The sequence below is a fragment of the Bos javanicus genome, chromosome 13, assembly GCF_032452875.1.
Source record: "Bos javanicus breed banteng chromosome 13, ARS-OSU_banteng_1.0, whole genome shotgun sequence".
Taxonomy (NCBI): domain Eukaryota; kingdom Metazoa; phylum Chordata; class Mammalia; order Artiodactyla; family Bovidae; genus Bos; species Bos javanicus.
In genome coordinates, this window is record NC_083880.1 from 39651770 (window position 1) to 39677741 (window position 25972).

Genomic DNA, 25972 nt, shown 5'->3' on the forward strand with positions numbered 1-25972 from the left:
ATTTACATACAAAGCATTGTTTAAATGCTTACGTGAACAGCCCCTGCCCTGCACACTTGAGCTTCCTGCTTATTGCAGACGAAATTCTTCCCAGATACTTGTTTCCACACTGCTGGTCTCAGGTCTTTCCTCTGTCTAGTTTCACAATACTGTATTCCTGCCTTTCAAAGTACAAAAAGATGATAAAAGGAGAACAGAACCTAATTTCTTTAAAAAAAAAAAAGGCCAAACGATTAGTTCACAGGCTAACCACTTATTTTCATGTTTAGTTTTCACTTGTAATACCAGTGCATAAAAGAAGTAGCTAAAGAAAATGAAAAGAATCACAAATGACTGTTAAAACCCTTTACTTTTGAAAGGACTTATTTTGGTGGAGGTGAGAGAGAAGTGATAGTCTCCCCAAAGAGTAACTTTTTCTTCATGCATTTTACACAGGCATGGTATGTGCCTGCAAACAGCGGAAGGAGTTTACACAAGAACTTGGCTGGGTTTTTTTTCCTTTCACACATGTGCAACACAAACATGATTATGATTAATCACTTACAGTAGCATCTGGCCCGTTTTCATCTCACCCATGGGGCTGTGCAACTTAGCCAGTTCAGAACACAGTGCTCCTCTGAAGCCCCTGCTCAGACCTCGGGACTCAGAGCCTGTGACTCCAGCAGCCAATGCCAGTCTGGTGACCGAAGGAGTGAGGTGGAGAACAGGTTGCTTTTACCTGCTGGTCCTATTTCTTTCTGCTCTCAAACACTCCTATTTTCAAGGTAGAATTTTAACACCATAACAACTAGCTTTTACTCCCTTGGGTGACTAACATTGACAATGTAATAATACATTTGCCCAAGTAAATTTGCTAATTGTCCCTACAGGTGAAGAAACAAGACAGCTATGCTTCCAGTCAAATAACCTTGGCAGTGAACAACAAAAAAACAGGCTTGAGAATATGGGCTAGATTAAAGGAAACAATTTCTCAGATTGGTTAACTAAGGCAAATGCTTTTTTGCTTGAGAATATACGCAATATATCAGCCAGCAAATACACCACCATCTTTGCGTTGCTAAGTGTCATATAAGTTCCCGCAGGTGTTTTTCACATTCTAAATCGAGGGCAGGTTGAATGAGTCAAGTTTATGGGTAGACAGTCTGCTGCAGCATGCTGGGCAGTGTTTATTGGTGCTCTTGGTAGAAATGGTTTCCTTTTCACTGTATTTTGGGGAACACAGCGAGGCCTTGCTGCTGAGGATTCATAACATACAGGAATGTGTCAAGAGCCCTAAGAAGCCTAAGTATAAAGAGACTTGTCTGCAAGGCTTAACCTAGGGTTTCCCACACTCACTGGAGCATGGGACATTGTTCTTCACAGCTCCTGAATTACTGTTGTTTAAACAAGCCACTGCAGAACTCGGCCAGTTTGGGCAACTGATTATGGTATAACTGAAATTTTACTAAAATGTTCTTGGTTTTTAAAAAAAAACACCTTGTGCAGAAATGTAGCAACTGTAAATTATTTCCCAACTGGTGTTTTCATAAACATTCAGTATAAATGGCCATTAAGAAGGTACAGTTATTCATGTTAAAATTAATCCAAGCATGCCCAGTTCCACAAGGCATGGACATCTGAGCACTCCGTCTGCCAGGCATACTCCTTTTCTAATTTAATCTTCAAAATGACCCGGCAAAAGTCCATAAACTGAAAGGTTATGTATCACTAAGTGACAGAGCTGGGGATGGAACTCAAGTCAGTGACTCGAGACGTGAGTAAGTTACAGGTTTCAGATGAATGCATAAAATACCTTTATGAAGACAACCATGAGAAAAAAGTTACTATGGAATGTAATTGAGAACTTTTTATAAAAGACTTTCAAAATTCTGCAGTTCCATCTAAAACAGATGAATTAGATTTCCTAATGAATGATGGAGGCACAAAATGTTTTAGACTCAGATAAAGAAAACCCAGCAGCTAAAGAAAAATTCCTTTACTTACAAACCCCACCCCCAACTAACCCAAGAGCATTTTAAAAATAATTCAAAAGTAGCTGTCAAAAGATCCCCATCAATTCATTACTGGTGGAATACCCAAAAACTTAACAGGAGTTTCAAGAATTCCAAACTATACATTTATAAAAATAATATAACATCTGTCAATACGAACAGGAGGGCCCAGCTTCCCGCTCGGCAGTGTCTGTGTCTGGGTCCTGCTCTCCAGCCTCCTTCTCCTGCTGCTGCTTCTTCCACAGTTTGGCCATGGCCAGGAGCTTGAGGTTGGGTTGGTTAGCTGCATCTTCGGGAAAGATGTAATCATAGTATTCTTCCCACCCTGCATCTGACTACAGGGACAAAGAAAAACAGAAGATAAGCTAACCTGTGGCTGAAATGCATTTTCCAGTTACAGCAGAGAATCGTCACTGTGGAGCCCAGGGTTCGTATTCAACTTACTGTTACTGTGCAAAACAACATCAAGGCCTACTTTCAAAGTTCTACTTTCAAGGGCAGGCCCTGGAGACCGGGAGTGAGTGCGTACTGCTGGATGGGGGGTGTTGCAGCTGCTGCTCACTGAAAGCATCAGCGTGGTGGGAAAAGTGCTCCACAGTCAACCAGAAGATACGCAGTGTCCTCCACCCCACCTTGCAGTCCTGTGTGTGAGATTTTGAACTTCTAAAGATTTACTTGACTTTCACCTCACAGTGAAGCCACAGACCTGGGACTCCTGGCTCCCTGCCTGCCCTTCCCACTTCCAGTCGGCCACTGGCTGCACTCCCCATGGGTGCACTGTCCCAGATTCCAGCACCGCCTCTCTGATACAACAGCCTCCCAAGAGACCCTCTGCAACCAAGCCCCCGCAATCCACCCACAGGAGACGCCAACTGCGTCAGAGCTCTGGGGGCTTTCCTACGGCCGACAGAGCCTCCCCTGCATTAGTTCCCACCTAGAGGCGGAGCTACCCTGCCCTCCACCTCCTGTCTAATGCTCCAGAAACAACACACTTCAGACAGTTCCCAGAACCAGCAGTGCCAGGAAGACCCTCTGCAAGCCCTCCTTGGGGCTCCACCCTGGGTGGACCGCACACCCTGCCGTGTTCCCACAGCAGCCAGACTGTGACCGACTCCTTCCCCAGCTGCTGACCCCGTCCTCAGGCTGTACACGTGCCATGCATTGCACACACATTTCAAAGTCTGGGGCGCTTCTGCTCGGCTGGCATGGAGGACCAGCACAAGCTCAGTCCTTACCCCGTCATCAGCCTGGACCTTTCTCCTTTTCTTGACCTTCTCGGGCATGAGCTTGTCCACTCTCTCCTTATCTGATGCTGTTCCAAATTCATCCTCAAAGTTTCGCCACGACTCCAGCAGCATGAGCCTCTCTTCCTTTTCCTCACAGTTTCGCATGGTTTTGTTAGCCTCTTCATAAATTTGTCTGCACTTGGCCAAACTTCCTTCTTTCCCTGAAGACAACTCAAACTGTGCAAAACTGATCCATACCTTAGAAAGAAATTATTACCAAACCAAATTAACCATGTCACCCAGGAAACAATAATGTAATAAGCTAATTTCTTGTTGACAACATCTGAACATACCTACTGTATTCATCTCGAGTATTCTAAAGAATGTAACCTATTGACTAGCTGCTTCTATACAGTAATGGTGAAGAAGTCTGCTTTTATATCTAATTAGGTGTCTGAAGTAATCTTAATATACTGAAAAAAGTTTTAATTTTTATTCAACCTACAATATCCAAGTTGCTCACATGCAATATAAATATTGGCCTGGTATAAGCTTAACATTCCAAAGTCTTGAGATTCACAAGCTCTCTGTAAAAGGAAGCCACTTAAAATATATTAAAAAAAATATATATATATATATATATATATAAAAATACACTATTTCTTCCAGACTGCTGATTCGAGCAAACACACAAATCACAGAATACCTTGACGTGCTGTGTCCGCTGAAGCAATCTTCGGTAAAGATTTCGTGTTCTCTCAGTTTCTTCCTGCTCAATTTCAAAATCAATATATGATTTCCAAAGCACCTGAGAAAGACAAATTCATAGGTCAGTCTTGACATTTAAAAAGCAACATGCTCTTGTTTGAAGCACAGCCTAACTAGCATCTCAACCTAGAACATCCAGGAACCTAGAACTCTCTAAGGAACACACAGGGGATATGACGACTAATGCTAGTATTTACAAGCTGGCCAAGATTTGGCTAAGAGTCTACATTATGAGAAAAAAGACCTTGGATCTATTTCCAGATTCTCTTTTGAAATTTCCCAAATGCTGGACTTAACAAGAAGAGCAGAGAAACTTAACAAACCACCCAGCACTATCATAAGCCTGCCACATATGAGGAAATTGTGCGGAGAAAACAGGCCTCGGTCAGTCAGTGTACACTGTTTTTGCCATCACTGTAAGTTCCCTGATGCGTCTGAATTCAACTCAACAAGCATCCAGGGACCAGCTGCCCACTCGCCTGGTACAGCCTGTCAGGGCACAAGGACAAGAAAGATGTAGCCTGGTCACCTGAGACTGCAGTCTGTGGAAAAGCTGAGGCCAACTCATGGGACCAGTGACCGAGAAAGCCCTGCCCAGTGCAGTCAGTGGGGCCTGGTAAACCACTGAGTGCAGTCACCCCAGAGCAAGATTCACAGAACACCTGCGCAAGCCTGGAGGTTCCTGAGGTTCACATTGTCCAGGCTGCAGTTTGGCACCACCTGGAGGCTCGAGCTTACCCCATAGCTGGCCAGGCCAGGGCACTTGTGCCTCCAGGAACATCCTGATTTGGTGAGGGCCTAATTCAGGCAAATCTGTGCCAGAAGAACCCCTCCCCTGTACTTCACGTGGCCTAGACTGCACTGCCCTGGCCGCCCCCTTTAGCCTTCTGTTACAGAAAGGCAGGAAGAGCCCACCTGTAAAATTCCAATTCATCCTGGTGTCACTGGGGCAGGGCTGAGCTACCTGCTAGAGAGGGCTTCTCCCCCTGCCTTTCTGTCTCTAAAACAGAAACCCTGATCTTAGTGAAAGACTACAGGTGATATTGTCTCTATGCTCCAAAAGGCTCACAGACTTAGATGGTTATCTAAGGTAAAGCTGGGCCAGTGTCTGAAATAAAGCCAGTCAACGCAAGCGCCTCACCTCTGGCATGTCCAAGCGTGGCTGACTAATGGCTAACTCGTAGATCGCCCGGGCTCGCTCAATATCACCAAGGATTGTCTCTAATTCTGCAAATTTAATCCAAGAGGTACAGTTTTCTGGCCCAAATTCCAGGAACTTTTCATAAAGCTTCCGGCATCTGTCAAATTCTCGAAGCTGTAGCTCCAGTTCTATGTAACCTTTAAATAATTTGTTCTTTGGACACTTGCCTATGGACGTTCCCTGGAAAAGAAGACACCGAGGTGATGCCTGAGTGGGTCTGACTTGTGCAGACATCCTTGACCTGGCTGAGAAGCCGTTACTCCACTGAGCAAGAGCCTTGGTGCATTGATCCGGTGAACCACCCACTCCCTCTGCAGTACCACACTGCTCTACTGGCTCCTGACAGAGGCCCAAAGAAACCCTCCAGCTCACTCAGCCATCAACTGGGCCTGTTCAGTAAGAGGCAGGGTTGCTGAAGTGTTTGGAAAACTATTTTTAATCTCACCTAGATTCTCAGGATCTCTCATGGAATCCAGATGTCAAAGGAGAACACTTCCCATGATAAAGGGGTTATCAATGAACGAACCCTGCTGCCCACAGCCAGGGGCTTATCAGGACAGCTGCATCTGATCCTATTGAGAAACTTTACAATACCTGTCAAGACGGAGGTGCATTTAATATACCAAAAATCTTGCAGAGGATCAGACTACTAACAATTTAAGATCAAATCTCCCTAGCCACAGGAAAGATCTGGTTAACAGGTAGCTGTAACTGTCCATTGTTGACAACAGAATAATTTAAGCATTATCGCCCAATCTTCCCTCTAAGGCCCAGCTTTTGAAAACATGTCTCACGTTATAAAGGCACAGTATTTCTCCTGCCTTCTTAGTGGGGGACTGGACAACCTGTAAACACTAAGATGTAAATTTCCTTCTCAAAGGACTTAATGATGCATCATGATCCTTTATTTACTCACCAAAGCTCTTCTGGCAAATGGTAAATTTTTCTGTCTTATTTCAAACTGTGCATATAGTAACCACATTTTGGCAAATGTGAACTAGAAAACAAAAGCACAAAAATTCACTTAAATTAACACAAGGCCACAGGTGAATTTCCCTAAAGCTTCACAGCTAGGGCAGATGTATTTTCTCGTTTATAAGCTAAGCTAACAATATCTGACAGAAATCACCAAGAGTAATCTGGACACTTCACTGTGACGCAGGGCTCTCCGGCCCCCACTGAGGGGCAGCTTTGTGGGTGTGCGGTTAGCAGGCAGAACACGCCCCTCTGTTCCAGACAGTAATTTGGTCAACATCGCTCGCTATCTCTGGTGTCAGGAAATAAAGCCAACTGCCCACAGTGGGCAGAGACCACGTGTCCACTGCTCCCAGAACACCCGTGTTCCTGTGCCTATGGACATCCACGCAGGTGCCAGCAGCTGGCTGTCCCTGTGCAAGCTGAGTGCACTCCGCTCAGTCTGTTCCCATTATGATCCTCTCGGAATTTCTCCATTATCTCTGTCAGTCATTGGTCACTTAAAGGCTGTCCATTCAACTAGACTGGAAGCTGTTTTCAGAGGCAAAGAGCATACCTAGTTCTTATTTATGTTTTCCTAGGGTGCCTAGCACAGGGAAAGAGCTCATCAACAAATAGGATTCCTCGGGATTATTTCACAAGTAACAGACACAGGATTTCCATGTGTTTAGAACAGAATGCTTACAGCAAACATACCTTTTTATGAGGAATGAGTTCCAAAGAGGCTTGGTAAACCTGTCTTGTCCTCTCGGGATCCTACATTAGGATAAGAAATTTGCACAAAATATTCATGTCCAATACTAATTTTACCATTACTAACAAAAATGTATACCCCTAACACTGAATATCAGTAATCCAAGTCTATGCCCCAACCAGTAACGCTGAAGAAGCTGAAGTTGAACAGTTCTATGAAGACCTACAAGACCTTTTAGAACTAACACCCAAAAAGATGTCCTTTTCATTATAGGGGACTGGAATGCAAAAATAGGAAGTCAAGAAACACCTGGAGTAACAGGCAAATTTGGCCTTGGAATACGGAATGAAGCAGGGCAAAGACTAATAGAGTTTTGCCAAGAAAATGCACTGGTCATAACAAACACCTTCTTCCAACAACACAAGAGAAGACTCTATACATGGACATCACCAGATGGTCAACACCGAAATCAGACTGATTATATTCTTTGCAGCCAAAGATGGAGAAGCGCTATACAGTCAGCAAAAACAAGACCAGGAGCTGACTGTGGCTCAGACCATGGACTCCTTATTGCCAAATTTAGACTTAAATTGAAGAAAGTAGGGAAAACCACTAGACCATTCAGGTATGACCTAAATCAAATCCCTTATGATTATACAGTGGAAGTGAGAAATAGATTTAAGGGCCTAGATCTGATAGACAGAGTGCCTGATGAACTATGGAATGAGGTTCATGACATTGTACAGGAGACAGGGATCAAGACCATTCCCATAGAAAAGAAATGCAAAAAAGCAAAATGGCTGTCTGGGGAGGCCTTAAAACAGCTGTGAAAAGAAGAGAAGCGAAAAGCAAAGGAGAAAAGGAAAGATAGAAGTATCTGAATGCAGAGTTCCAAAGAATAGCAAGAAGAGATAAGAAAGCCTTCCTCAGCGATCAATGCAAAGAAACAGAGGAAAACAACAGAATGGGAAAGACTAGGGATCTCTTCAAGAAAATCAGAAATACCAAGGGAACATTTCATGCAAAGAGGAGCTCAATAAAGGACAGAAATGGTATGGACCTAACAGAAGCAGAAGATATTAAGAACAGATGGCAGGAATACACAGAACTGTACAAAAAAGATCTTCACGACCCAGATAATCACAATGATGTGATCACTGACCTAGAGCCAGACATCCTGGAATGTGAAGTCAAGTGGGCCTTAGGAAGCATCACTACGAACAAAGCTAGTGGAGGGGATGGAATTCCAGTTAAACTATTCCAAATCCTGAAAGATGATGCTGTCAAAGTGCTGCACTCAATATGCCAGCAAATTTGGAAAACTCAGCAGTGGCCACAGGACTGGAAAAGGTCAGTTTTCATTCCAATCCCAAAGAAAGGCAATGCCAAAGAATGCTCAAACTACTGCACAATTGCACTCATCTCACACGCTAGTAAAGTAATGCTCAAAATTCTCCAAGCCAGGCTTCAGCAATATGTGAACCGTGAACTTCCTGATGTTTAAGCTGGTTTTAGAAAAGGCAGAGGAACCAGAGATCAAATTGCCAACATCCGGTGGATCACAGAAAAAGCAAGAGAGTTCCAGAAAAACATTTATGTCTGCTTTATTGACTATGCCAAAGCCTTTGACTGTGTGGATCACAAGTAACTGTGGAAAATTCTGAAAGAGATGGGAATACCAGACTACCTGATCTGCCTCTTGAGAAATGTGTATGCAGGTCAGGAAGCAACAGTTAGAACTGGACATGGAACAACAGACTGGTTCCAAATAGGAAAAGGAGTTCGTCAAGGCTGTATATTGTCACCCTGTTTATTTAACTTATATGCAGAGTACATCATGAGAAATGCTGGACTGGAAGAAACACAAACTGGAATCAAGATTGCTGGGAGAAATATCAATAACCTCAGATATGCAGATGACACTACCCTTATGGCAGAAAGTGAAGAGGAACTAAAAACCTCTTGATGAAAGTGAAAGTGGAGAGTGAAAAAGTTAGCTTAAAGCTCAACATTCAGAAAACGAAGATCATGGCATCTGGTTCCACCACTTCATGGCAAATAGATGGGGAAACAATGGAAACAGTGTCAGACTTTATTTTTCTGGGCTCCAAAATCACTATAGATGGTGACTGCAGCCATGAAATTAAAAGATGCTTACTCTTTAGAAGGAAAGTTATGACCAACCTAGATAGCATATTCAAGAGCAGAAACATTACTTTGCCTACAAAGGTTCATCTAGTCAAGGCTATGGTTTTTCCTGTGGTCATGTATGGATGTGAGAGTTGGACTGTGAAGAAGGCTGAGTACCGAAGAATTGATGCTTTTGAACTGTGGTGTTGGAGAAGACTCTTGAGAGTCCCTTGGACTGCAAGGAGATCCAACCAGTCCATTCTGAAGGAGATCAGCCCTGGGATTTCTTTGGAAGGAATGATGCTAAAGCTGAAACTCCAGTACTTTCGCCACCTCATGTGAAGAGTTGATTCACTAGAAAAGACTCTGATGCTGGGACGGATTGGGGGCAGGAGGAGAAGGGGACAACAGAGGATGAGATGGCTGGACGGCATCGCTGACTCGATGGACGTAAGTCTCAGTAAACTCCGCGAGTTGGTGATGGACATTGAGGCCTGGTGTGCTGCGATTCATGGGGTTGCAAAGAGTCGGACACGACTGAGCAACTGATCTGATCTGATCTGATCTGAACACTGAATATGTTTCCACAAGCTGTTATTCTATTTATCATCAAAAGCGAACTAACTTTGGGCATCAAGCTTTGGTCAAAGACCTGCCCACAGCACTGAGCCACCAAGTGAGAGCTTCTCAGTGGGGTGTGTGACAGCAGGAACAAAGATGTTCTGCAGTCTTCAACCAACAGGATTCGTCTTTTCCTATTAACTTACAACCAATTTCTGAAAATTCTACTTAAGAGCAAGAATGTGCAATCCAGCTGTGATCCCTAGTTATGAGAAAACCCTGGCAACTATAAATAATGAAGCTATTCTTTCAAGCGCCTCAAGGTGCAAAAAAAAAAATCAAAACTAAAAACCACCTCGCCTGTGCCCACAGCAGGTATAGAGAGTTTAAAACGTGGCAGAAAGAATGTAAATGGCTGCAAGGAGGCCTGTAAGAATGTACAGAGAAATTCCTGTGTGGTCAAGGCTCCGCGGTTATCAGTTCCCACCCACGCCAGCCGGCTGCCCAGGGGAGCAGCCCCCCGCGGCCAGGACCCACTCTGCACCTTGGCCTCCAGCTCCTCATAGAGGGCGTAGTTGATCCACAAGTAGATGTAGCGCTTCCAGTGCCTCTTCTCCTGCACGGGCGGCACGTTGGCGATGGCACGCTCGTACACTTCCCGCACCGTCTCGGCCTCCGCATCGCTCTCCACCAAGCGCAGGTAATCGAACCACGCATCGTAGTTGTGCGGGTTAGCCTGGAAACACCAGGCTGGATTAAACAGAAACCAAACCCAGAGCTGCACCTGCTGGATTAGGCAAGCTGACGGAAGGCACCAGACTGACTTTCTATACTCCAGCAGCCTTTTTTCTAGACTTTACACTATTTTATTGAAAAATACCATTCTTGAGATTTTATAAATAGAAAGGGAAAAGGAGAGAGAAGACAGACTGTTACCAGGTTCCCCAGCAAAGCTCCTTTCACCTACAACAGCCTTTTTTTGGGGGGAGCATCCCAGTTTTTAAGTTGGGTTTCCAAGGTGGCACTAATGGTAAAGAACCTCCTGCCAATGTAGGACATAAGTGGTAAAGAACCTCCCTGCCAATTCGGGACATGGGTTCAAACCCTGGGTTGGGAAGATCCCCTGGAGGAGGGCATGGAAATCCACTCCAGTACTCTTGCCTGGAGAATCCCATGGACAGAGAAGCCTGGCAGGCTATGGGGTCACGGAGTTGGACACAACTGAAGCGACTTAACACACAATTTTTAAGTTTTTTAAAAGAAGGTATAAATGGAAAAATGACTTAGAGGCAAATGCATAAAAATTAATTAACAACTGGTTTTCTGTTTGTTTTAAATGAAGCAGCAATTGGTAATTTGCTGGTCAAATTACACACAGCTCTGTGCTGGGTGATGCCCTGCACACATCTCCTCCACAGAAGTGAAGGGAGCCAGGGGCCCACCCTTCCTGGCCCCTGGAAGCCACTGCACTTGGCAACGTAAGGACCCCTGTCTGAGAGTCTGGCTCATGCTGGTGGGTGACACAGAGATGAAGGACAGCGGGAACTGGCTTGTGGAAGCGCTTTCCGTTGGTGGGTTGATCATTCCCAGCTGGAATGAAATGTGACTGTCCCACCTTCTTCTTCAGGACTCTCTGCAACTGGCCTGATTCCTGCCCACTTTCCAAGCCTCCTCCCCCAGCTTCCTACTGCTTCTGCAAAGCTCCCAGTATCTACAGCCATGAAAACAGACGTCTGTTCTCCTAAGTGTCTGTTTATGTATGTGACTCTATGTCTAAATTTAATATTATAATGGGATTGTACCACTCTCACAACTGCAGAACCTGCCTTCTCATTTAATTATAATATATCTTGAACATATTTCGCTGACCTCATCTACCACCACTTGGTCCTTTGTTTGGAGATATCTTAATTAATTTGACCAGGCAGAAATATTTTAAAATACATAGCAGAGCAATAAAGGCAAACACTACTACCTTTGAATTCAAATCAAAACAGTATGTTACAGAGAGAGATGAGGATGGAACTGTAACTACAATAGTCTTGCTCAGGCAGCTAAACTAAAGGGTAATGTATAAATATGGTTCTTTTAGGTCAATCTCTGACTCTTCCATCTTCTTTAAATAATGAGCTCAAATGGGTTCCAAATTTCCTTTGCTCAAGTTCTTTGTGTCCAGTTAGCAGCCAACACTGTGACTTCCAACACTCGCGTGGCAGAACAAGTCCAAGTGCTGTCTGCTTGCCTCTTCCCTGTCCTGTTTGCCGGTTTACTGCAGACACAGGGTGGGGAGAGGCCTGGCTGGCAGGCCCGTCGGTGCCGCCCTGTGACTCTCACCTTCACCTCCTCCTCGTACTGGAACCTCCGCTTGCTCACGATGATGTCTTCAATGCCCCGCCTGTCACCAAACTTCTTCTCAAAGATGGTATAATTTTTAAAGAGTTCCTGGGCCTCCTGCTTCGAAATTCTATCCAGGGCATACTTGTAGATCACTCGCACCCTCTCAAACTGAAAGCAGACAGGATGGTTACTCTTCCAGAACACAGCACTCTTGTTCTAGCCACAGCACGGGGAGCAACTCTGACATAAAACATGACCTGTAGGTTAGACTGTGAGGCCTCAAAGTGTCCAAAGTACGGTTTTCCCTCTCCCTTTTGTTGAGGTACTTTTGTCAGGATGGACAGACACTCTGAGCCCCACATTTAAGTCTACCTAACCTGCCAGCTGGACATCGTCCTTGCATCTCGGACTCACCTGAGTCCCGCCCAGCTGGGTTGTTGTCAGACTCCTCATTCCGGTCTTGATCACGCACCTGCTCAGCCAGGGCCCTCCCCCGGCCCCCCACCCTGACTCCTCTCTCCCCTGCACCCCCACACTCCCTGCTTCCACAGTCCGCCCCTTCTACCTCCTCAACTCAGCCCTCCACTCCTCCCCAGGTCCCTGCCGACCCACCTCCATCTCTCTGTGGACCATGTGAAAAGCCCCCATCCCACTTCTGCCGCTCTCTCCCCATACGTTGCGCTTGAAGCAGCCACAGGCCCACCACACGTCACACAGATGACATCTGACCACTTCCTGCTTAAGACCCTCCACACCTCCCACCAGCCTGAGGACAGAACCTGAACTCACCCCTGGGACCTGTGCAAGACCCCACACTCAGACCCCAGCACATGGCCCTCCCCATCCCGGATTATCTGAACTACGAGAAGGGATTGTTTTCCACATATACTACGGGAGAACACAACTGACTTATTTGTGGGGCCATCATTGTTTTCATTTCAAATTCTGTTCTCAGTACTGAAGGCTCTAGGCCTTTTGTTTCCCAGGCTCATTACTTGAGAAGCCTTTTAATCAGAGTACCAAATGACTCTTAGTTTGTAGATAATATTCTCATTCTAGATTTAAAGATCTGTTTTCAAGTAGAGCACACAAAATCAAGACCGCTGTAATACAATCTATAACCACTCCCAACCTGCAGGTTAGTGACGTGCACTTTTTCCTTGAGAAATCATGTTTTCGTATTTTGAAATTATTTTCTCCAAGGATAAGTAAGAAACTGTAAATGAACTCAACGTGCACAAAAAGTCATCCTTTCTAAGCTCTTTTGCAACATAATTGATTTCCTTTAAGTTTACCTACTTCTTTCTGATTTTCCTCAAATTTGGCAAAGGCAACATAAAGGTGCTCGTCCATATGTTCGTCCCCGAAGAATTCAACAGCCCTCTCATACACTTTCCGTGCGTGGGCAAAGTAACCATGCTTTTCTTCAAAGCGGGCATACTTAATCCAGTTCTTCACATCAGGGTGCACGAGAACAAGTGAGTGGAATGAAGGAAAAACCAGGTAGCACAATGTGGCTTAGAGAACAAAAACCCAAGCCCAAACCCAGAACCTCAACAACACCCACTATGGCTATGGGGGTGACTGGAGACACACTAGCCTGTGACTCCCCAGGGGGCAGTGTCTTGTTTCTCTGGCCTCCTCCACTGCGTCTTCATATTTTAGGAGTAGTACAAAGAGGAGTTTGGAGTCATGAAAAGCTGAACCCCGTGACTAGCCATGTGATCTGGGCAAGTTCTTACCTTATCTAAGCCTCAGTTTATCATCTATAAATGATAAGAAAATAGTAACAAACCAACCTCATTTAATGATTGTCAACTATAAATTAGAAAAAATGTGTAGAAAAGTCTTTGCCATTTCAGGTCAAAAGAATGTGCTCAACAAATGGCACCTGTTGTGGTATCTGCTTAGTAATAATATCTGAATTACTGATTAAGGAAAAAACTTCTGAGAGGACTCTGGATGGCAGAGGAGGATGTGGCGCTCACCTCTCCCTACAAGTACACCAAGAGTACAGCTAGACAGGGAACAGTTCTCACGGAGCACCTGCTGAACACCAGCAGAGGACCTCAGACACCTGAAAGAACAAGAAGATGCCCACGTATCCAGGCAGGATGAAAGAAAGAAAAACAATAGCCAACAGTGAGCGGGATAGGACCTGCACCCCTGGTGGGGGACTGGAGGAGAGGAGAGATTCCCGCACCTGGGGAAGCCCCCTTACAGCTGGAGAGATCAGCTGGTTAACACAATCAAAGATGACATAAACAGGTGGAAATACATACCATGTTCATCGGCTGGAAGAATCAATAGTGTCAAAAATTACGATACTGCCCAAGGCAACCTACAGATTTAATGCAATCCCTATTAATGGCATTTTCCACAAAACTGAGAGAAAAAAATTTTTAATTTGTATGGAAACACAGAAGACCCCAAGTAGCCAGGGCAATCTTGAGAATCAAAAACAGAGCTGGAGGAATTAGGCTCCCTGACTTCAGACTATACTACAAAGCTACACTCATCAAAACAGTATGGTACTGGCACAAAAACAGAAATACAGATCAATGGAACAGGACAGAAAGCCCAGGTACAAACCCACACACTGACCTATGACGAAGCAAGAATAGGCAATGGAGAAGAGAGTCTCTTCAATAAGTGGTGCTGGGAAAACTGGACAGCTACATGTGAAGGAATGAAATTAGAATACTACCTAATACCATACACAAAAATAAACTCAAAATAGATTACTAAAGACCTAAATGTAAGGCCAGATACTCTTAGAAGAAAACAGAACACTCTCTGACATAAATCACAGCAGTATCTTTTTGAATCCCCCTCTTAGAGTAACAAAAATAAAAACAAAAAACAAACAAACAGGACTTAATTAAACATAACAGCTCTTGCACATCAAAGGAAACCATTAAGAAAATGCAAAGACAACCCATAGAATGGGAGAAAATACTTGCAAATAAAGCAACCAACAAAGGATTAATTTCCAAAATACACCAACAGTTCATGCAGCTCTCTATAAAAAAAAAAAAAAATCAAAAAATGGAGAGAAGATCTAAATAGACATTTCTCCAAAGACAGATGGGGGAAAATCATAGGAAAAGATGCTCAGCATAACTAATTATTAGAGAAATGCACATCAAAACTATAAATACCACCTCATACTGGTCAGAATGGCCATCATCAAAAAATCTGTGAATAATAAATGTTGGAGCAGACACAGAGAAAAGAGAACCCTCCTACTCTGTTGATGGGAATATAATTTGGTACATTTGGTATATTTGAATATAATTATGGAGAACATTATGGAAGTTCTTTAAAAAACTAGAAACAGAATTACCATACGATCCAGCAATCCAACTCCTAGACATATATCTGGAGAAAACCCTAATTCAAAAAGACATATGCACCCCAGTGTTCACTATTTTAATTTGCAGCACTATTTACAATAGCCAAGACATGGAAGCAACCTAAATGTCCATCAACAGAAGAATGGATAAAGATGATGTGGTGCATACATACAATGGAATATTACTCAGCCATAAGAATGAACAAAATAATGTCATTTGCATCAACATGAATAAACCTAGAACATAAAAAAAAAAAAAAAACCACCCAATCAAAAAATGGACAAAAGATCTAAGTAGACTTTTCTCCAAAGAAGAAATGAAGTTAGTCATACTAACTGAAGTAAGTCAGAGGAAGACAAATACCATTTATCACTTACAGGTGAAATTTAACAACAACAACAAAAATGGCACAAATGAACTGTGTGGCAGAGAGAAACAGACTCACAGATCCCAAAATCAAATTTATGGTTGCGGAAGGGGAAACGTGGGGGAGTGATGGACTGGGACACAGGAATTAACATACATGCACTACTGGGCTTCCCTGGTGGCCCAGGCAGTAAAGCAGCCAGCTGCACTGCAGGACACCTGGGTCCGATCCCTGGCTCAGGAAGATCCCCTGGAGGAGGGAATGGCAGTCCATTCCAGTGCTCTCGCCTGGAGAATGTCATGGACAGAGGAGCCTGGTGGACTACAGTCCATGGGGCCGCAAAGAGTCGGACACAACTGAGTGACTAACACACACACTACTGTATATAAGATAGATAACAGGGACCTACTGTACAGCACAGGAAACACTTCCGTGGTCAATTATATTGGAAAAGATTCTGAAAAAGAATGCATATATGTATATACATACATATATATATAAAACTGACTTAGTTTGCTATATAACACAACATTGTAAATCAACTGTACTCCAATAAAGATTTAAGGGAAAAAAAGAAGTTCCTGGTGGTCCAGTGGTTAGGACTCAGTGCTTTCACTACCATGGCCCAGATTCAATCCCTGGTTGGGAGAACAAATATCCTACCAGGTGTGTGGCATGGCCAGAAAATCAAAAAAAAAAAAAAAAGGAAGAAAGAAAAAACATGTCATGAAAAGAAAACTACTAATCAGAGCCAACAGAGACATTTTTGATTACAATTTTATTTCTTCATAGGATGTGTTTTTCATCTACTTTCCTTGAAGAAATCAATTAAATTTCAAAGTAGTAACACATTCCAATAGGGCAATGATTAAAGAGTACGCAGTCCATGGGGCCACAAAGAGTTGGACATGACTGGCGAATGAACTGAACACGTTCCGTTAGGGCAATGATTAAAGAGCACCAGCTCTGAAGCTGACTGGCTCAAATCCCAGCCTCACCAGCACCTGAAAGGTGCTATCCTGCCTCAGATTCCTCATCTGCAGAAGGAAGCAGCTCCTGAATCGAGGGCTGTCACAGGGATTAAACAACAGTATCTGTAAGGCGCTTAGAATAATGCATGGCACAGAGCAGGTGCGATACATGCTTTGGTTAAACTAGTGATACCAAAATGAATAGTCACAGTTAAGATGCTAAAATTACATAATACAGTTGAGTCTTGTATCTCACGGTACTTATGCTCTATGAAGTCACTCTGCTTGGAGAATACCAAATCGCTACTCCCAGAGGAAATATGTACGCATGATACACACACACATATATACTATATCTATACATATGAATACACACACGTATCTCACATAGACTGTGATTTTCAATCCTAAAAATAACTATCATTGGCAAATTCTTTTATTTTAGAAAAGAGAAAACAAGTCTCAGAAGTGTTAAGTGACATGCCTAAAGCTGCCCACTAACCGGTGCCAGAGAAGGAATTCTGTCCTGTTCAGCTGGCCCAGAGCCGGGCGTCTCCCTCCCCTGCACTGCCCCTCCCGCTCCCTGCCCCGGTCAACCCTGCAGGAGAGCAGAGACAGGAAGGCAGACGGCCGTTTTGTTTGTCCTCCGCTGGGACCAAGTGCCTCGGGTGATGCAAATTTTTCATCACTCTGGGGCTTGTCTGCAAACGACTGCCAAAGTGCCACAAATACTGATTGTGGATTTATGAATAAACGCTAGCAAGTAGGAGATAAACCAGCACAAGAACAGTGAAACACGAATCAAGCACTGCTGAGGGTGCTTTCCCGTCACCATCTCCTTCCTCCTCACAATCCGCCCACAGCAGGGACTTTTACCTCCCTTCTAAAGATGAGGGAGCTTCCCTGGTAGCTCAGTGGTAAGGAATCTGCCTGCCAACATAGCAGACACCGGTTTGATCCCTGGTCCAGAAATATCCCACACACCATGGAGCAACTAAGGCCACGTGGCACGACTGCTGAGCTTGTGCTCTAGAGCCCAGGAACCGCACCTATTGAGGCCTGCGTGCCTAGAGCCCGTGCTCTGCAATGAGAGAAGCCTGCACATCTCAACTAGAGCAGCCCCCACCCGCTACAATGAGAGAAAAGCCCGCAGAGCCAAAAATAATAAGTAAATAATTGAAAAAATAAAGATGAGGACACCTAGGCTCCAAGGAGTGATCTGACGCATTGAGATCACATGGCTAGTAAACAGTAAACCTCTGGACCAACTCCAGTACCGGTGCCCATGACCAACATACACCCCAGAGCAAACAGGGCCTTACAGTATTAACTTCCACAAGGAACCAGTGTTAATGCCAAAGTATAAACAAACCCAAGTCTCCTTGGAAAAGACACAATTATCCAGACCACAAACTTTTGTTCTGAATACTATGTCCCTAGAAAATATAAACGCAACTTATGAAGCAGAAGTTGACTTCTGGGCCAACATCAGTGACTACGTGGCCCAGCCAGACCACAGCCCCCCGGCAGTGCAGCAGGCAGACCCGTCCAAAGGATATAGCGCTCATAGATGGTGCGGGCCCGGTCCACCTCCTTGTATCTCAGCTCGAAGTTGATGTACGAATGCCAGGCCTGCTCCTCCGGCCGCCACTCCATCCAGCGCTCAAACACCTGCCGGGCACCAGCGATGTTCCCGAGCATCTCCTCCATGTACGTGTACTTGTACCTTCAATAGAACCATCTGAACTTATCAGTCACGGTCAAAATGACTTCAGAAAAAAACGGTCTTTGGCAATCTCTGGCTCTAACTTTGTTAACACATGAGAGTCAGGGCTTTATCTTCCCAAAAGGTGAAGTCAAACATGTTTTCCTATTAAAACAGAAATCTGAAAAGGATCAGACATTGGAAAAAAAGGATTTTTCTCCTCAAATGTTGCTTAGTTCAACAAAAAGATTCTTTTGTATAAAAGACTGTAACCAAAACTTCAGTTTTGATTACATAGCAATTATATATTGGGATTATGACTTAATAGACCAGAGGACATTAAACAGTAATGAGTGTATGTTTAAAGAAAAAGTAGGATGCAAGACTTAATACATATGATTACAACTATAAATAAAATAATTACACAGGGATTCCCTTATGGTCCAGTGGTTAAGAACACCTTCCATTGTAGGAGACATGGGTTTGATCCCTGCTTGGGCAACTAAGCCCATGAGGCACAACTACTGAGCCTGTGCGCTCTGGAGCCCAGGAACCACAACTAGAGAATAGCCCACACATCATAACAAAGACCCCACATACTGCAACTAAGAGTCGACGCAGCCAAATAAACAAACGAATATAAAATAAACACATGTACACACAAAAATGTGGAAATTTAGTCTACAAAAAGCCATTTCATCAGATCAGGAACTTACCAGAACTGGTTGACTCGAGGCAAAGTCGTTATGGCTCGGTCCCAGATATTCCGGGCGTGGTTGACCTGGCGATTCTTCATTTCCATCTCGGCATATTTCAGCCATAGCGTAATATTTCGGTAGTCCACATCCAAGGCACGTTCGTATATGGATCGAGCCCTTGAGAAGCCAGATTTGGAAGCTATCAGTTACAGCACATGCAACACACCCGGCAACCACCTCCACGGCTCGCTATTCTGTCAGGTGTTTACTGTGAGCAAGGTTCCGGGCATAAAAAGGTGACAAGATACCATGTCCTCAGGAGCCTTACAAGTTGTAGGGAAAGACTGACATGCGTGTAACTGCAATGCAATATGATGTTACAGTGAAGGTCTGCACAAGGAAGCAGAGGGGAAAGAAAGAAAAATGTCAAGTGGAAAAGTTAGTTAAGCGGTAGGTGAGAACTTGGGAAAAATTCCCAAGAGTGAGGTGAGTGGCAGGGGGCCGGGGGAGGGGTGGGGGTCCCTGCCACTCCTCAGGGATGAGGAGATGCGGTAGGTTCTGGGCCTGGCCAGGGCAGGGGGAATACTGGGAGAACACAGGAAGGTGGGACAACAGGAAGGGTCAGGTCATGATTTCATTTTGTTGGCCACTGGTTTTGAGCGGAACAATAATTCTTAAAAAAAAAAAAATTTCCCAATATGGAGAAAATGGATAGAACTGCATTTCTCTGGCTGCAGAGTGTGTGCTGGTGACGAGAATCACCTGGAGAGCCTCCTCCACTGTTCCTCCCTTGGACCAGCCCACCACAGCATTCCTGAGGCCCCTCAAAGGAAGCCTAGGGTCCCAAGGGAACAAACTCTGAAAATTTTTATTTTATTATTATCAGAGGCACACAGTTTTACACGTGCTTTAACTTCTATGTTTTTGTATCTGGTAACTTAAGAATTTCTATTTACAGAGTTACATGCTCAGTGACTTTACCTCTGAATCTCCTTTAGACTCTCTTCCCATTGTGCATATTTTATCCAGTTACTAATCACAGTCCTGTTTTTTCTTATGTTATCTTCGAAAGTCTGGCAAAAGGCAAAAAGGGTCAAATTAAAGGGAAAGTAACTAAAGATGACATTTGTCTATTAACCCTTGTACTAATAAATTTATTCATTTTGCTCTTATTTAAGATAAATTACATCCTGGAATCCTTGAGAGATAAGAAACCCACTGAAGAAGGTTAAAGTCACAAGTGTTTCTTTAAAATCTTACAGGCAAACAAAGAGAAAACTTTAGATAAAAACTATTAGTAGAATTGCTGACATTTTCTCTTATTGCCCGTTAACAACTGGTACTTTAATATACTCTACACGTGTTACTAATGAGAAAGCGTTTCTGACTGTTTAAGTCCTCTCAGTAACGTCTCAGACATTACTGAGGATAACTAAATATGTAGATACAACAGGATGAGCAACAGGATTTAAAAAAAAATAATAATCCCACATCCTGGGGTGGGGCAGGTCGGATCAGATCCCCAGGTCTTACCTCTCAGCACAGAAGGCGCTAGAGACAGAAGACCATGGTGCAAACTCACTACTCCCGCCCCTCCTCAGCTGTCAGTTGTTCTGCCTGGTAAACTCCCACCTGAGTTTGATTCAGCACTAAAAATTCTGTCCGTGGTGGATTTAACGTAAGACAGACAACTCGTGGTGTATTTTATGAAGTTTAGCGATAATGCAACCGCTTGGTGAGCAGAAGTCACATTACACAGGTGGCCAGAAACACTAAACTCTTCTTAGTTTATAGTCTCTCTAATCAGTGAGCAACTTTTCAAACTCTGACCTATAAATTCTTAATGATATTGACAGACTAAACCAGACCACACAGACCAACCTTCCTCTTCCGTAGTTTGTAATCATTTAACTCTTCTTCATCTGTGATCTTCTGTTGAGGGGGAGGTGGAAGAAGCTCAAGTTCTCTCTCCTTAGCTTCTCTTAGCAGTTGCTCCGCAGTGATCTGAACTTCAGCTGGGGCTTTGTTTTTCACCTTTTAACACAGGAGACATTTCCATTTTTAGCAGATGCTTTTCACACAAAGTATAAGAAACAAATGAACTTTTTTTAGAATGTGAACTTTATAAACACTATTACAAGATGCCCCCTTTGCATGACCTGCTCGCATTTCTCTATGAAACTAAAAAAAAAAAACCCCACAAACTTTTTAATTTCATGCAAGGTATTTATCACAAAGCCATTGATAAAAGTCTCAAGAGGAAAGGTAGCAAAAACAACATTTCTCTTTTAGAATAGTATAATAAATTTTGAGGATGCCTAGGTAAAACTGAAACCATAATCACAGAAAACTAGTCAATCTAATCACACTAGGACCACAGCCTTGTCTAACTCAATGAAACTAAGCCATGCTTGTGGGGCCACCCAAGACAGGCGGGTCACGGTGGAGAGGTCTGACAGAATGTGGTCCACTGGAGAAGGGAATGGCAAACCACTTCAGTATTCTTGCCTTGAGAACCCCAAGAACAGTATGAAAAGGCAAAATGATAGGATACTGAAAGAGGAACTCCCCAGGTCAGTAGGTGCCCAATATGTTACTGGAGATCAGTAGAGAAATAACTCCAGAAAGAATGAAGGGATGAAGTCAAAGCAAAAACAATACCCAGTTGTGGATGTGACTGGTGATAGAAGCAAGGTCTGATGCTGTAAAGAGCAATATTGCATAGGAACCTGGAATGTCAGGTCCACGAATCAAGGCAAATTCGAAGTGGTCAAACAGGAGATGGCAAGAGTGAATGTCAACATTCTAGGAATCAGTGAACTAAAATGGACTGGAATGGGTGAATTTAACTCAGATGACAATTATATCTACTACTGTGGGCAGGAATCCCTTAGAAGAAATGGAGTAGCCATCATGGTCAAAAAAAGAGTCTGAAATGCAGTACTTGGATGCAATCTCAAAAACGACAGAATGATCTCTGTTCATTTCCAAGGCAAACCATTCAATAGTAATCCAACTCTATGCCCCGACCAGTAACGCGGGAGAACCTGAAGTTGAACGGTTCTATGAAGACCTATAAGACCTTTTAGAACTAACACCCAAAAAAGATGTCCTTTTCATTATAGGGGACTGGAATGCAAAAGTAGGAAGTCAAGAAACACCTGGAGTAACAGGCAAATTTGGCCTGGGAATACAGAATGGAGCAGGGCAAAGACTAACAGAGTTTTGCCAAGAGAATGCACAGGTCGTAGCAAACACTCTCTTCCAACAACACAAGAGAAGACTCTACACGTGGACATCACTAGATGGTCAACATCAGAATCAGACTGATTATATTCTTTGCAGCCAAAGATGGAGAAGCTCTATAAAGTCAACAAAAACAAGACCAGGAGCTAACTGTGGCTCAGATCATGAACTCCTTATTGTCAAATTCAGACTTAAATTGAAGAAAGTAGGGAAAACCACTAGACCGTTCAGGTACGACCTAAATCAAATCCCTTATGATTATACAGTGGAAGTGAGAAATAGATTTAAGGGCCTAGATCTGATAGATAGAGTGCCTGATGAACTATGGAATGAGGTTCGTGACATTGTACAGGAGACAGGGATCAAGACCATCCCCATGGAAAAGAAATGCAAAAAAGCAAAATGGCTGTCTGAGGAGGCCTTACAAATAGCTGTGAAAAGAAGAGAAGCGAAAAGCAAAGGAGAAAAGGAAAAATATAAGTATCTGAATGCAGAGTTCCAAAGAATAGCAAGAAGAGATAAGAAAGCCTTCCTCAGCGACCAATGCAAAGAAATAGAGGGAAACAACAGAATGGGAAAGACTAGAGATCTCTTCAAGAAAATGAGAGATACCAAAGGAACATTTCATGCAAAGATGGGCTCGATAAAGGACAGAAATGGTATGGACCTAACAGAAGCAGAAGATATTAAGAAGAGATGGCAGGAATACACAGAAGAACTATACAAAAAAGATCTTCACGACCAAGATAATCACGATGGTGTGATCACTGACCTAGAGCCAGACATCCTGGAATGTGAAGTCAAGTGGGCCTTAGAAAGCATCACTACGAACAAAGCTAGTGGAGGGGATGGAATTCCAGTTGAACTATTCCAAATCCTGAAAGATGATGCTGTCAAAGTGCTGCAGTCAATATGCCAGCAAATTTGGAAAACTCAGCAGTGGCCACAGGACTGGAAAAGGTCAGTTTTCATTCCAATCCCAAAGAAAGGCAATGCCAAAGAATGCTCAAACTACTGCACAATTGCACTCATCTCACATGCTAGTAAAGTAATGCTCAAAATTCTCCAAGCCAGGCTTCAGCAATATGTGAACCGTGAACTTCCTGATGTTCAAGCTGGTTTTAGAAAAGGCAGAGGAACCAGAGATCAAATTGCCAACATCTACTGCATCATCGAAAAAGCAAGAGAGTTCCAGAAAAACATCTATTTCTGCTTTATTGACTATGCCAAAGCCTTTGACTGTGTGGATCACAAGAAACTGGAAAATTCTGAAAGAGATGGGAATACCAGACCACCTGATCTGCCTCTTGAGAAACCTATATGCAGGTCAGGAAGCAACAGTTAGAACTGGACATGGAACAACAGACGGGTTCCAAATAGGAAAAGGAGTACGTCGAGGCTGTATATTGTCACCCTGCTTATTTAACTTCTATGCAGAGTACATCATGAGAAACGCTGGGCTGGAAGAAACACAGGCTGGAATCAAGATTGCCGGGAGAAATATCAATAACCTCAGATATGCAGATGACACCACCCTTATGGCAGAAAGTGAAGAGGAACTAAAAACCTCTTGATGAAAAGTGAAAGTGGAGAGTGAAAAAGTTGGCTTAAAGCTCAACATTCAGAATATGAAGATTATGGCATCTGGTCCCATCACTTCATGGGAAATAGATGGGGAAACAGTGGAAACAATGTCAGAATTTATTTTTGGGGGCTCCAAAATCACTGCAGATGGTGACTGCAGCCATGAAATTAAAAGACGCTTACTCCTTGGAAGGAAAGTTATGACCAACCTAGATAGCATATTGAAAAGCAGAGACATTACTTTGCCAACAAAGGTCCGTCTAGTCAAGGCTATGGTTTTTCCTGTGGTCATGTATGGATGTGAGAGTTGGACTATGAAGAAAGCCGAGCGCCGAAGAATTAATGCTTTTGAACTGTGGTGTTGGATAAAACTCTTGAGAGTCCCTTGGACTGCAAGGAGATCCAACCAGTCCATTCTGAAGATCAGCCCTGGGATTTCTTTGGAAGGAATGAACCAGTATTTTGGCCACCTCATGGGAAGAGTTGACTCATTGGAAAAGACTCCGATGCTGGAAGGGATTGGGGGCAGGAGGAGAAGGGAACGACAGAGGATGAGATGGCTGGATGGCATCACTGACTCGATGGATGTGAGTCTGAGTGAGCTCCGGGAGTTGGTGATGGACAGGGAGGCCTGGCGTGCTGCGATTCATGGGGTCGCAAAGAGTCGGCCACAACTGAGTGACTGAACTGAACTGAGGTAAAACTCTATAACTAGAGGTCTTATCTAGATGTGCGCCATGCCTTAACTGGCATTTCAACCTCTATTTACAGAATCCTTCAGTTTCTGCCTTGGCCCCAGGTGGATAACCGTCTTTGATCTTTCATGGCATTTCAAGTCAAAGACATATTCAGTAAGTTCCTATCATTAGACTGTAAGCTTCTTGAGGTCTTAGAGCTGTGCTGTCCAACACAGGGGCCTTGAATCACATTTGGTGAGTCCAAATCGGGCTGCAAGTGTAAAACACACAAGGGGTTTTGAAGACTTAGTATGGGGGGGAAAAAAAAGAATAAATTATCCAATCAAACTTTTTGTATTCATGACATAATGGAATGACACTATCTTGGATACACTGGTTAAATAAAATGTATAATTAAAATTCATGTCACCTGCTTTGACTTTTTGTTTTTACTGTAGCTATGAGAAAACTTAAAATTATCTATGTGGCTCACATTAAATTTTTATGGGGCCTGTGGAGCCCAATAAAAGTTTATGGAACTGAACTATAAGAAATACTAAGTATTTAATGCCATGTGTGCAGTGAGGATGCTGAGGGTGCCTATCTAATGAACATTAAGTGCCAGAAACTGTGTTGAGTGCTTTCTATGCACTCTCTCCCGGACTTATCCAAACGGGTACCTAAGACAGGCTCTAGAAAGTCATCTGAGCTGGAGAAAGACGGGAGGGAAGAGTATGTGCAAACGTTTAGGACAAATGCTGTCACATATTAAGCATTCGCTAAGTATTAACCGCCGACGAAAAAAGTCAGATCAGCCAAAACACAGCCCTTGTCATCTCTTTTCACTCCTTCCACTCTCACCCGGGGTTGACTCCTATTACCGCCTTCAGCACAGTTTAACCATCACTTCCTCGGCAAAGTTTGCGCTGGAGACCCCTCACACGAGCCCAGGAAGCCACGGCATATTCCTCTGGGACTCAGGAGTCTTTGCAAGGCTGCAATTCTACCCTTACGGAGGGCAGCTCTTAGCCCGCTCTACCCGGAGACCAAGCGCCTAACGAGTGTCTGGTTCAGCGGGTCTGTGCTGAAGGACGTCTCTCCTCCCCCAGATAAACACCTTCTAACACGACGACCACACGGACGCGGGAGTGCCCCCACGCCCGGCTGGCCCTTCCCGCCCGCGGCCCCCACTCAGGGAGGGACGACCAGCTCCCCGGGACCACACGCCTCCCGCCCCGGGCACCACCGAGGCCGGGCCAACCCCGTCCCCGGCCTCCTCCCACAAGGCCCCGAGCCGCTCACCTTGGCCACTTTGGGGATCCTCTGCTTCCCGGCCGCGGTGGAGGCCGCCATGGCTGCAGCGGCGACAGCGGGCGAGCCCGGGACCACAGAACACCTTCCCCAAGGGCTCGCCCACACCGCGCAACTTTCTGACAACAAGCGGGATCCCGGAACCGGAAGCGGAACTGGCTGGAGCGACTTTTG

At 44.1% G+C, this 25972-nt stretch overlaps 1 protein-coding gene across 1 annotated transcript; it reads right to left on the reverse strand.

Moving 5' to 3' along the window:
* Positions 1-330: 330 nt before the first annotated feature.
* On the reverse strand, positions 331-25960 carry CRNKL1 (crooked neck pre-mRNA splicing factor 1). Its single transcript, XM_061435537.1, has 14 exons — positions 25790-25960; positions 20862-21014; positions 19962-20053; positions 18999-19157; positions 18137-18303; positions 13183-13361; positions 11881-12051; positions 10091-10282; positions 6858-6917; positions 6103-6183; positions 5127-5366; positions 3924-4025; positions 3227-3475; positions 331-2326 (listed from the first exon to the last, which is right to left on the reverse strand). Exons 1-14 carry the CDS (start codon positions 25838-25840, stop codon positions 2141-2143), a joined length of 2082 nt encoding a protein of 693 aa, XP_061291521.1. The 5' UTR covers positions 25841-25960; the 3' UTR covers positions 331-2140.
* Between the last annotated feature and the right edge of the window lie 12 nt (positions 25961-25972).

What these genes read in the sequence shown, in the direction of transcription:
- CRNKL1 (XM_061435537.1), bottom strand. Translation starts at nt 25,840, where the DNA reads ATGGCGGCCTCCACCGCGGCCGGGAAGCAGAGGATCCCCAAAGTGGCC. An exon ending in AGTCTAAAGGAGATTCAGAG is followed by an intron (nt 19,158 to 19,961) that starts GTAAAGTCACTG and finishes TGGCTTCTCAAG; the next exon opens with GGCTCGATCCATATACGAAC. An exon ending in CCTCGAGTCAACCAGTTCTG is followed by an intron (nt 18,304 to 18,998) that starts GTAAGTTCCTGA and finishes GTTCTATTGAAG; the next exon opens with GTACAAGTACACGTACATGG.